This window comes from Herpailurus yagouaroundi, unplaced genomic scaffold, assembly GCF_014898765.1.
Source record: "Herpailurus yagouaroundi ecotype Mexico unplaced genomic scaffold, PumYag 67555, whole genome shotgun sequence".
Classification (NCBI taxonomy): domain Eukaryota; kingdom Metazoa; phylum Chordata; class Mammalia; order Carnivora; family Felidae; genus Herpailurus; species Herpailurus yagouaroundi.
In genome coordinates this window covers 1,774,072-1,786,879 of record NW_024420361.1, presented here as the reverse complement: position 1 = coordinate 1,786,879, position 12,808 = coordinate 1,774,072, and the positions used below count along the sequence as shown (strand labels likewise).

The 12,808-nt window shown below is 40.1% G+C and overlaps 1 protein-coding gene and 1 pseudogene across 1 annotated transcript; one reads left to right on the top strand and one right to left on the bottom strand.

The window, feature by feature from the left end:
- Window positions 1–884: 884 nt before the first annotated feature.
- LOC121025214 (polyadenylate-binding protein 1-like) lies at window positions 885–2,080 on the top strand (annotated as a pseudogene).
- Window positions 2,081–10,956: 8,876 nt separating this feature from the next.
- Window positions 10,957–12,246, bottom strand: TGIF2LX (TGFB induced factor homeobox 2 like X-linked). Its single transcript, XM_040467667.1, has one exon. The coding sequence runs from the start codon at window positions 12,128–12,130 to the stop codon at window positions 11,417–11,419; it is 714 nt and encodes a 237-aa protein (XP_040323601.1). The 5' UTR covers window positions 12,131–12,246; the 3' UTR covers window positions 10,957–11,416.
- Window positions 12,247–12,808: the final 562 nt, after the last annotated feature.

Here is a 12,808-nt window from a genome sequence, read left to right as displayed (position 1 = left end):
AATACCCATCACCCACCCACCCCTCCCTCCCACCCCCCATCAACCTTCAGTTTGTTCTCAGTTTTTAAGAGTCTCTTATGCTTTGGCTCTCTCCCTCTCTAACCTCTTTTTTTTTTTTTTCCTTCCCCTCCGCCATAGACTTCCGTTAAGTTTTTTAAATAGTTTACAAACAAACCTTAAAACCTAAACACCACCAAGCTGTTACAGCAATGAGTCCACGTGGAGATTTTTTTAAACACATGGACCCTTCCCCTTTGGCATGCCCCAGAAAACCCTTAAAAGAGAAAGCACACACACACACGCACGCATAAGCATGAAGGGTTGGGAATGATGGAGAAGGATGGAGCAGAGGACAGATGGTGAGAAGTGGAGAGGAGCTGGGGAAGAGAGGAGTGAAGGTGGAATGTTTGTGATAAGAAAAAGTAAGGCAAGTTAGACAAAGAACACTGAAGCACCTGCTTTTCACTGCCTGGAGATGCATCTCTTGCATCCAAGTAGCCCGTGGAACAGTTGTGGCCACTACCATTGGGCGCCTAAGGCGGCTGAGCAAAGTAACTTCTGGGTTTAGCCATCAGACAAAACATGACATGAAAGCTGCCTGCCTGCCTTCATCCCCTTGGCTTATGACGCCTATGCACGTGACGTTGAACTAGCACAGACTGCATCACAATCAGGCACACTACACGTATCTATAGGCAATGTTCATGACTCACCATAACCGAGGCCCATAGTCTCAGTTTCCCACGGCTGAGCTCCAGCTGCAACTGTGGCTGAGGCCAAAAAGAGCATTCCTGGCCTCAATTCCTCCTTTGATTGACTATCTCCCACTGAGAGAGTTCCAGTGTTGGTGCCTGATGGAGCTCTCACTCAAGATCTAACTCAAGATGAATGCTTCAGTTACCCACTTCGAAATGTCCACACTCTATGTCAGAGACTTGCACCCTGAAGTGAATGAGGCAATGTTGTATGGGAAATTCCTTAGAGCTGGGCCTATCCTTTCCATTCGGGTGTGCCGCGATGAGGTAACACGCCACTCCCTGGGCTAAGCGTATATAAACTTCTTGGTGCAGGCTGATACTGAGTGGGCTCTGAACACTATGAACTTTGATATTATGAATGGCAAACTACTGCTTATTATGTGGCCCCAGCATGACCTATCACTTCGTAAGAGTGGAGTGGGCAATATATTCATTAAAAATCTTGCCATTTATTGTTAATAAGTCCCTTTATGATACATGTTCTGTCTTTGGAAACATTCTTTCTTGTAAAGTAGTAACTGATGAAAGTGGATCAAGGGATTTTGGATTTGTGCATTTTGAGAAACCAGATGCTACTGAAAGGGCTGTTGCAAAGATTAATGGTATTCTGTTGAAAGGTAGGCGAGTTTTTTTGGGCAGTTTAAACCTCGCAAAAAAAGGGAAGCAGAGCTCAGAGCTAAAGCAAATATATTTACCAGTGTTACATCAAGAATTTTGGAGATGATGTAGATGATGAATGCCTTAGAGAAATTTTTGGTGAGTTTGGTTCTGTATTAAGTATCAGAGTTATGACTTTTGAAAGTGGAAAATCCAAAGGGTTTGGATTTGTGAGTTTTGAGAATTGTGAAGATGCAAAGAAAGTCATTGAAGAAATGAATGGAAAAGCCCTTAATGGAAATCAAATTTATGTTGGTAGAGCCCAGAACAAACTGGAGAGACACTATGAACTAAAACACAAATTTGAAAAAATAAAGCAGGGTAAACTCACCAAGGGCAAGGGGGCTAACCTCTATGTGAAAAATCTTGAAGACGAAATTGATGACAAACAACTGAGAAGAGAATTCTCTCTCTTTGGGACAATCTCTAGTGCCAGGGTCATGATGGAGGCAGGCCACAGCAAAGGCTTTGGTTTTGTTTGGCATACAACTCCTGAGGAAGCTAATAAAGCTGTCATGGAAGTGAATGGGAAAATTGTGATCACCAAACCACTGTATGTGGCTATTGCACAGAGTAAGGATGAGTGCCATGCTTTCCTCACCAAGAACTACATGGAGAGAATCTCAGCTCTGAGAGATGAAGATAATCCTATAATCAACTATTGAAATACAACACCATCAAATAACTTCATGTCGATTCTTCCTCGGTGTCACTGTGCAGTGCACATCTTTGCAAGCCTGTGTTCAGGGACAAACGTCATCTATCTCAGAATATACATTATGCTATCCACACAGCAGTAGGACATAAGCCATTAGTCAGCACCTTAATACCACCACAAGTGCCAGGGATCAAATCAGCCTATCAAATCACCAGTACAACAACCCTGACCATGGCTGTTTAACCTCAAACTTCTTCTTTGGGATCACATGCAAACCAAAGATTCAAGAAAGTTACTGGTATTGCAGGAGTCTGCAAGCCTCTTAAATTTAAAGTAGGAAGGCCAGCATCCATCCAGAAGCCCATCCCTGTTGGTCATGATATGTCAAATGTATCTGTGTGGGCATCAAATTACTACTCAGAAGAATATTTTGGGTGAAAAGCTGGTTACTCTGGTTCAATCCATTCACCCAACTTTGGCTGGGAAATTCTCTCAAATACTGCTGGAAATGGATGATGCTGAAATTCTTTATATGCTCAAATATCCTGAGTTCCTCTGTGCCAAGGTTAATGAAATAATCCTTATTCTGCAGTCCAACCAAGCTCAAGATAATATCCTGAAAGCTACTAACAGTGCTCCCAGTATCCGACTTATGTAAAATTAAATTCCTGCTTGGAAAAATGAAAGTTCCAAACAATAAAAAAACATAAAAATTGGAGAAAATGATGACAATAATATTTTAAGAAAAATAAATGTATACATTTCCAAGCAAATGTTGTTTCATTACTGGTATTTAATTGCGGTTTAAAACTAAACACAGGGGGCTTCTGGGAAGATGGTTGCGTAGGAGGACTCTGAGTTAACCGCGTCCTGTGGATCACTTAAATTCCACCCAAACCTGCCTAAATAACCAAGAAAATCGCCAGAAGACTAGGAGAATGGATTCTCTGGATGCAAGCCTAGACGAGAGGTCCACGGAAGAGGGTAGGAAGGGCGGCAAGGCGGTGCCCACTACACGGACTGGCGGGAAGGAGCCGGGGCGGAGGGGCAGCCCTCCAGCAGCGCAGCTCCCTGGAGACTGCCTGGCAAAAGCGGAGGGGACAGACGGAGAGTGTTCTAGGAACAAGCGGAACTTAATATCTGGAAGGTTATAAGATAATAGCTCTGCTCAGAGAATGGGAGGGCTGGAGGACAATGGGAGAGAGAGTTGTTAAGCCCCGGATGACAGAGCGCAGCTTGGCTGGGAACAAAGGCACTGGCCAGCACCATCTCCCTCGCCCATCCCCCAGCCAAAATCCCAAAGGGAACCAGTTCCTGCCAGGAAACTTGCTTGCACCACACAAACACCCAATTCTGTGCTTCTGTGGATCCATCCCTCTGGCAGGTCTGACTCCCTCCCGGTGCCACAGGGCCCCTCCCGAAGAGGATCTCTGAAGGAAAAGTAAGCTGAGCCTGCCCCTCTTGCCAATGTGCACCTTGCCGATCCACCCCAGCTAATATGCCAGATCCACAAGCCTGGCAGTGTGCAAGTAGCCCAGAGGGGCCACCCCACCCCACAGTGAGTCCCGCCCCTAGGAGAGGGAAAGAGAAGGCACACACCAGTCTGACTATGGCCCCAGTGGTGGGCTGAGGGCAGACATCAGGTCTGACTGCGGCGCCGCCCACCAATGCAAGTTATTCAAGACAGCACAGGGGAAGTGTCCCAGTTCCGCACCACTCCAGGGAGTATCCAAAATGACGAAACGGAAGAATTCCCCTCAAAAAAACCTTCAGAAAATAACAAAAGCTAACAAACTGATCAAAAACGATTTAAACAAAATAACAGAAAGTGAATTTAGAATAATAGTCATAAAATTAATCTCTGGGCTTGAAAACAGTATAAAGGACAGCAGAGAATCTCTTACTACAGAGATAAAGGGACAAAGGAACAGCCATTAGGAGCTAAAAAAAGCTATCAGTGAGCTGCAAAATAAAATAGAGACAACCACGGCTCGGATTTAAGAGGCAGAGGAGAGAAAAGGTGAACTAGAAGAAAAAATTATGGAAAAAGAAGAAGCTGAGAAAAAGAGAGATAAAAAAATCCAGGAGTATGAGGAGAGAATGAGAGAACTAAGGAATGCACTAAAGAGAAATAATCTACGCATACTTGGTATTCCAGAGGAGGAATAGAGAGGGAAAGGTGCTGAGGTGTACTTGAAGAAATAATAGCTGAGAACTTCACTGATCTGGGGAAGGAAAAAGGCATTGAAATCCAAGAGGCACAGAGAACTCCCTTCAGACTTAACTTGAATTGATCTTCTGCATGACATATCATAGTGAAACTGGCAAAATACAAGGATAAGGAGAAAATTCTGAAAGCAGCTAGGGATAAACGTGCTCTAACATATAATGGGAGACCTTTGAGACTCGTGACCATCTCTCTAAAAAAACTTGGCAGGCCAGAAAGGAATTGCAGGAGATCTTCAATATGATGAACAGAAAAAATATGCAGCCAAGAATCCTTTATCCAGCAAGTCTGTCATTTAGAATAGAAGGAGAGATAAAGGTCTTCCCAAACAAACAAAAACTGATGGAATTCGTCACCACTAAACCAGCCCTACAAGAGACCCTAAGGGGGATCCTGTGAGACAAACTACCAGAGACATCACTACAAGCATGAAACCTATGGACATCACAATGATTCTAAACCCATATCTTTCTATAATAACACTGAATGTAAATGGATTAAATGCGCCAATCAAAAGACATAGGGTATCAGAATGGATAAAAAAAACAAGACCCATCTATTTGCTGTCTAAAAGAGAATCATTTTAGACCTGAGGACACCTTCAGATTGAAAGTGAGGGATTAGAGAACTATATATCATGCTACTGGAAGCCAAAAGAAAGCTGGAGTAGCCATACTTATATCAGACAAACTAGACTTTAAATTAAAGGCTGTAACAAGAGATGAAGAAGGGCATTATATAATAATCACAGGGTCTATCCATCAGGAAGAGCTAACAATTATCAATGTCTATGTGCCGAATACAGGAGTACCCAGATATATGAAACAATTACTCACAAACAAAAGCAACCTTCTTGATAAGAATGTGGTAATTGCAGGGGACTTTAACACTCCACTTACAGAAATGGACAGATCATCTAGACACACGGTCAATAAAGAAACAAGAGCCCTGAAAGAAACATTGGATCAGATGGACTTGACAGATCTATTTAGAACTCTGCATCCCAAAGCAACAGAATATACTTTCTTCTTGAGTGCACATGGAACATTTTCCAAGATAGATCACATACTGGGTCACAAAACAGCCCTTCATAAGTATACAAGAATTGAAATCATACCATACATACATTCAGACCACAATGCCATGAAGCTTGAAATCAACTACAGGAAAATGTCTGGAAAACCTCCAAAAGCATGGAGGTTAAAGAACACCCTACTGTAGAATGAATGGGTCAACCACGCAATTAGAGAAGAAATTAAAAAATATATGGAAACAAACGAAAATGAAAATACAACAGACTAAATGCTTTGGGATGCAGCAAAGGCAGTCCTGAGAAGAAAATACATTGCAATCCAGGCCTATCTCAAGAAACAAGAAAAATCCCAAATACAAAATCTAACAGCACACCTAAAGGAAATAGAAGCAGAACAGCATGACAGCTTAAACCCAGCAAAGGAAGAGAAATAATAAAGATCAGAGCAGAAAGAAACCATATAGAATCTGAAAAAACTGTAGAGCAAATCAACGACACCAAGAGTTGCTGTTTTGAAAAAATAAACAAAATTGATAAACCTTTATCCAGCCTTCTCAAAAAAGAAAAGGGAGATGACACAATAGATAAAATCATGAATGAAAATGGAATTATGACAACCAATCCCTCAGAGATACAAACAATTATCGGGGAATACTATGAAAAATTACATGCCAGAAACTGGACAACCTGGAAGAAATGGACAAATTCCTAAACACACACATGCTTCCAAAACTCAGTCACGAGGAAATAGAAAGCTTGAACAGATCCATAACCAGTGAAGAAATTGAATCAGTCATCAAAAATCTCCCAACAAATAAGAGTCCAGGACCAGATGGCTTCCCAGGGGATTTCCACCAGACGTTTAAAGCAGAGATAATACCTATCCTTCTCAAGCTATTCCAAGAAATAGAAAGGGAAGGAAAACTTCCAGACTCATTCTATGAAGCCAGTATTACTTTGATTCCTAAACCAGACAGAGACCCAGTAAGAAAGAGAACTACAGACCAATATCCCTGATGAATATGGATACAAAAATTCTCAATAAGATATTAGCCAATCGAATTCAACAGTATATAAAAAGAATTATTCACCGTGATCAACTGAGATTTATTCTTGGGATTCAGGGCTGCTTGAACATTCGCAAGTCAAACAATGTGATACATCACATTAATCAAAGAAAAGAGAAGAACCATATGATCCTGTCAATCGATGCAGAAAAGGCCTTTGACATAATTCAGCAACATTTCTTAATAAAAACCCTCGAGAATGTCGGGATAGGAGGAACATACTTAAAGATCATCAAAGCCATTTATGAAAAGCCCACAGCTAACATCATCCTCAATGGGGAAAGACTGAGAGCTTTTTCCCTGAGATCAGGAACACGACAGGGATGTCCACTCTCACCGCTGTTGTTTAACAGAGTGTTGGAAGTGTTAGCTTCAGCAATCAGACAACAAAAGGAAATCAAAGGCATCAAAATTGGCAAAGATGAAGACAAGCTTTCACTTTTTGTAGATGACATGATACTATACCTGTAAAATCCGATAGCCTCCACCAAAAGTCTGCTAGAACTGATACATGAATTTAGCAAAGTTGCAGGGTACAAAATCAATGTACAGAAATCAGAATCAGAAATCCAACTGATTATACACTAATTCTTATACACTAATAATGAAGCAACAGAAAGACAAATAAAGAAACTGATCCCATTCACAATTGCACCAAGAAGCATAAAATACCTAGGAATAAATCTAACCAAAGATGTACAAGATCTGTATGCTGAAAACTATAGAAAGCTTATGAAGGAAATTGAAGAAGATAAAAAGAAATAGAAGTACATTCCGTGCTCATGGATTGGAAGAATAAACATTATCAAAATGTCAATACTACCCAAAGCTATCTACACATTCAATGCAATCCCAATCAAAATTGCACCAGGATTCTTCTCGAAACTAGAACAAGCAATCCTAAAATTCATATGGAACCATGAAAGGCCCCAAATAGCCACAGTAATTTTGAAGAATAAGACCAAAGAAGGAGGCATCACAATCCCAGACTTTAGCCTCTACTACAAAGCTGTCATCATCAAGACAGCATGGTATTGGCACAAAAACAGACACACAGACCAATGGAATAGAACAGAAACCCCAGAACTAGACCCACAAACGTATGGCCAACTCATCTTTGACAAAGCAGGGAAGAACATCCAATGGAAAAAAGACAGTCTCTTTAACAAATGATGCTGGGAGAACTGGACAGCAACATGCAGAAGGTTGAAACTAGACCACTTTCTCACACCATTCACAAAAATAAACTCAAAATGGATAAAGGACCTGAATGTGAGACAGGAGACCATCAAAACCCTAGAGGAGAAAGCAGCCTCTCTGACCTCAGCCGCAGCAATGTCTTATTGACACATCCCCAAAGGCAAGGGAATTGAAAGCATAAATGAACTACTGGGACCTTATGAAGATAAAAAGCTTCTGCACAGCAAAGGAAACAACCAACAAAACTAAAAGGCAACCAACGGAATGGGAAAAGATATTTGCAAATGACATATGGGGCAAAGGGCTAGTATCCAAAATCTATAAAGAGCCCACCAAACTCCACACCTGAAAAACAAATAATCCATTGAAAAAATGGGCAGAAAACATGAATAGACACTTCTCTAAAGAAGACATCCAGGTGGCCAACAGGCACATGAAAAGATGCTCAATGTCGCTCCTCATCAGGGAAATACAAATCAAAACCACACTCAGATATCACCTCACGCCAGTCAGAGTGGCCAAAATGAACAAGTCAGGAGACTATATAGATGCTGGCGAGGATGTGTAGAAACGGGAACCCTGTTGCACTGTTGGTGGGAATGCAAACTGGTGCAGCCACTCTGGAAAACAGTGTGGAGGTTCCTCAAAAAGTTAAAAATAGTCCTATCCTATGACCCAGCAATAGCACTGCTAGGAATTTACCCAAGGGACACAGGAGTACTGATGCATAGGGGCACCTGTATCTCAATGTTTATGGCAGCACTCTCAACAATAGCCAAATTATGGAAAGAACCTAAATGTCCATCAACTGATGAATGGATAAAGAAATTGTGGTTTATATACACAATGGAGTACTACGTGGCAATGAGTAAAAGGAAATTTGGCCCTTTGTAGCAACACGGATGGAATTGGAGAGTGTTATGCTAAGTGAAATAAGCCATACAGAGAAAGACAGATACCACATGGTTTCACTCTTATGTGGATCCTGAGAAACTTAACAGAAACCCATGGGGGAGGGGAAGAAAAAAAAAGTGGTTAGAGTGGAAGAAATCCAAAGCATAAGAGAGTCTTAAAAACTGAGAACAAACTGAGGGTTGATGGGGGGTGGGAGGGAGGGGAGGGTGGGTGGTGGGTATTGAGGAGGGCACCTTTTGGGATGAGCACTGGGTGTTGTATGGAAACCAATTTGACAGTAAACTTCATATATTAAGAAAATAAAATAAAATAAAATGAAATGAAAATAAAATGTAAAAATCATCTGTACAGTATCGCAAACCATTGACAAAACAAAAAGGCAGTCTACTGAATGGGAGAAGATATTTATGAATGACAATTCCAATAAAGATCTAATATCCAAACTATTTAAGAACATACACAACTGATTACCAAAAACCAAACAACCTGTATTTAAAAAATGTGCAAATGGGGTGCCTTGGGGACCCAGTCAGTTAAGCATCCATCTTCAGCTTAGTTCATGATCTCACGGTCCATGAGCTCGAGCCCCACGTTGGGCTCTGTGCTTATAGCTCAGAGCCTGGAGCCTGTTTCAGATTCTATTTCTCCCTCTCTCTCTAACCCTCCACCATTCATGCTCTGTCTCAAAAATAAATAAGTGTAAAAATGTGCAGATGACCTGGATAGACATTTTTTCCAAAGGAGACATATATATGGATAGGAGACACATGAAAATATGCTCAACATCTCTAATTCTCATGGAAATGCAAATGAAAACCACAATGAGACATCACATCATGCTTGTCAGAATAAAGGAAGAAAGAAAGAAAGAAAGAAAGAAAGAAAGAAAGAAAGAAAGAAAGAAGAAAGAAAGAACAAGTGTTGGTGAGGTCGTGGAGAAAAAAGGTATCCTCATGCACTATTGGTGGGAATGTAAGTTTGTACAGCCACTCTGAAAAACAGCATGGAGTTTTCTCAAAAAATTATAAAGATAAATACTATATGATCCAGTAATTTCACTACTAAGTATATACCCAACAAACATGAAAATACTAATTCACAAATATATATGCTCTCCTATCCCTATTTCAGCATTATTTATATTAGCCAAGATACAGCAGCCACCTAGGTGTCCTTCAATAGACAAATGGATAACATAAAAAAAAAATCTTGTCATTTCCAACATTGATGGACATAGAAGGTATTATGTTACGTAAAGACTGAGAAAGATAAGCATCACATCATTTCACTCACACGTGGACTCTAAAAAACAAAGCAAATAAACAAACAAAAGTTACAGTCAGGCTTATAAATACAGAAAGCAAACTGATGGTTACTAGAGATAAGGGGAGATGGGCCAAAAGGGGTGAGGGGGAGTGGGAGTACAGACTTCCAGTTATGAAATAATTCATGTAATAAAAGGCACAACATAGGGAATATAATCAATGGTATTGTAATAGTGTATGGGGACAGATGGTAACTTACACTTGTGGTGAGCATAGCATATAGAGAAGTTGAAACACTATATTGTACACCTGAAACTAATATAACATGTCAACTATGCTCAAATTTAAAAAAAAATGTTTAAAATATAAATTCCTATTTTATCCTAAGGACAATAAGCAGGAATTGAAATGTTAAATATGTATATATTTAACATTTAGCATTTTATGTTAACATATTTTATATTTAATATGTGTGTATATATTTATACATACATATGTGTATATAACTAATATTTTCTATATGTTTGTGTCTCCCCCAAATTCATATGTTGAAATTAATGTGTTGAAGTCATCCCAAAGATGATAGGATTAGAGATAAGGTTTTAGGAGGTGCTGAGGTCATGAGAGTGGAGACCTCATGAATGGGGTGAATGACTTTATAAAAGATGCTTCAGTGAGCACTAGCCTCTTTAATCATACAAGGACACGAGGTGCTGTCTATGAACCAAGAGGTGAGCGCCTTGATAAGAATGTGCCCAAATTGGCACCTTGATGTTGGATTTCTAGCCTCCAGAACTGTGAAAAATAAACTTGTTTAAGCCCTTCAAAAATAAATAAATAAATACATAAATACATAAATACATAAATACATAAATACATAAATACATAAATAAAAACTAAACAAAAAAGTATCCTCTGAAAACAACTATGCTGGAACTAACAACTGAAAATTACCATGTAGAATTTTTATATCTTACTGCATACTTCTTCACTAGTATGCCAAATATGAGTGCACCCTTATCTGTAACATGTTCATGAATTCACTGTATTTTGACTCTTATGTTTACCGCCTGCAAACAAAAAATAGCTACTCCTGAAGATTGTCAATAAACTATACAAAGAAAAACATAAAGTTGAAATTTTCACAAAAACTCCAACAAAAAATGACACCAGTGTTGTTATATTCATCTTTTATAGAGCCTTTCTTTTCCATTTTTCATGCTAATCAACAAGGAAAGTTAGACAGAGGGAGACATATTGGTGCTGTGGTATTTGCAGCAACCCTGGGATCAAAAAGTCTGATTAGAAAAGCCAAAGCAAGGCTTCCGAAGATGTCTCAGTACTGTGTCTAGTCTCAGATATATTGGTCTGATTGTCTGAAGCCTTTAAACCTAGGAGATAGTAGAAGCAAAGAAGATATCTTTATTTTAGTGTTAATCATGATGACAAGTCCATCTGGAAACACTGAAATATCTAGCAGAATTGTGTCCCAATAGCTAGTAATGGTTCTTATGGAACCCCTAGAAGGAAAAGGTCTCTATAAAATATAAAACTATTCATTAGTTGGAGGAGCAGAGATGGATCTACTGCTGTAGACAAGGTACTAACTACTTGATAATTTTAGGGACATTGGATATCATGGATTGGATTCTTGCTTCTTCTGTAACTCCAGTTCTGCAGCCTTTTGCACGGCTACATCGACCAGCATCTGGAAGCTGCTGAAGTCATTGTACTCTTCTGTTAACACAGGTTTGGAAGATGACATAAGCACAGGCTCATTAGTAGAAATCTTGACCTTTTTTTTTGGCTGGGCCTTTGGGGTGAGCTTCTGGCCTGTAGACAACTCTGGATCCAGCAGCTTCTCCTCCAATGGCTGGTCAATTACAGGGATGCTCAGGGGCAGCCACTGCATCTTGTCTGGATCTCTGGGCCCTGACCTTGCCTGTATAGATGAATCTGTGTTCTGCTTATGGGTCATATCAGCAGACTTGCCTATTTGGTGGTACATGGTGATCTGATTGGGGTCGTTTCCATCCTGTTGAAGCATTTCTGGAAGAACACGTCTGCGGGCATTGATAAACCAGTTTGAGACCTGTAGGAAAGACAAATTAGTCTGCTCAGACAGCATTTGCTTCTCTGCTTCTGAAGGGTAGGCCTTAAACCGGTGTTCATACAGCCAGTCACGGAGAATCTTCACTGATTCAGTTGGCAAGTACCCTTTCCGCTTCCTCTTGCCTTCTAGTGAGGCAAGAACTTTATCTGTACCAGTGTCACTATTCAATGTTACTGAGGTGCCTTGAACCAGGCTTTGCTTCTCTGTTGGGCTTTCTTCAGAGTCTTCCATGTTCATGAGTCCTGTCTTCACTCTTTTGGGAATTAGGAATGGCGGAATTAGGACTAATGTGGGTTTGGGAGAACCAGTGAAGAAGGCATGGACAGGTCTCTAAGGGGAAGTTTCACCTTTCACTTCCCAAACAGATAAACAGTGCTCCTAACTGCTTTGAGCCAGTGGGCTTTGTGATGTCATATCCTTTCTGTCCTATGTGCTGACCATCCCCCCCCATTTCCTGCTTCCCCCTTTCCTTCCTTTTTTTTCATAGATTCAAATTCACTTGTTTTTACCTCATCAATTTAAAGCTTTCCAGACTTTTATTGCTCTGCTCCTAGGAAAAGTTTCTGTTAACTAATGAATTATAATTCTACTGGTTACATCTGGCTTATGCATAGCTTCCTCATTTTCTTCCTTTTTGACTTCACTCTGATATAGTTCTTCCTTTTTTTCCTTATAATTGCATTATTGGCTCATCTACATATATCAGAAACAACCTATTAAATATTAACTTTAATAAAAGGAGAGTGTAGGTAGTGTACCCTGACTCCTCCCCTCCATATTTAAAGGTAATTTAAGAGTAATTTCTTTTTAATTTTTTTTTTCAACGTTTATTTATTTTTGGGACAGAGAGAGACAGAGCATGAACGGGGGAGGGGCAGAGAGAGAGGGAGACACAGAATCGGAAACAGGCTCCAG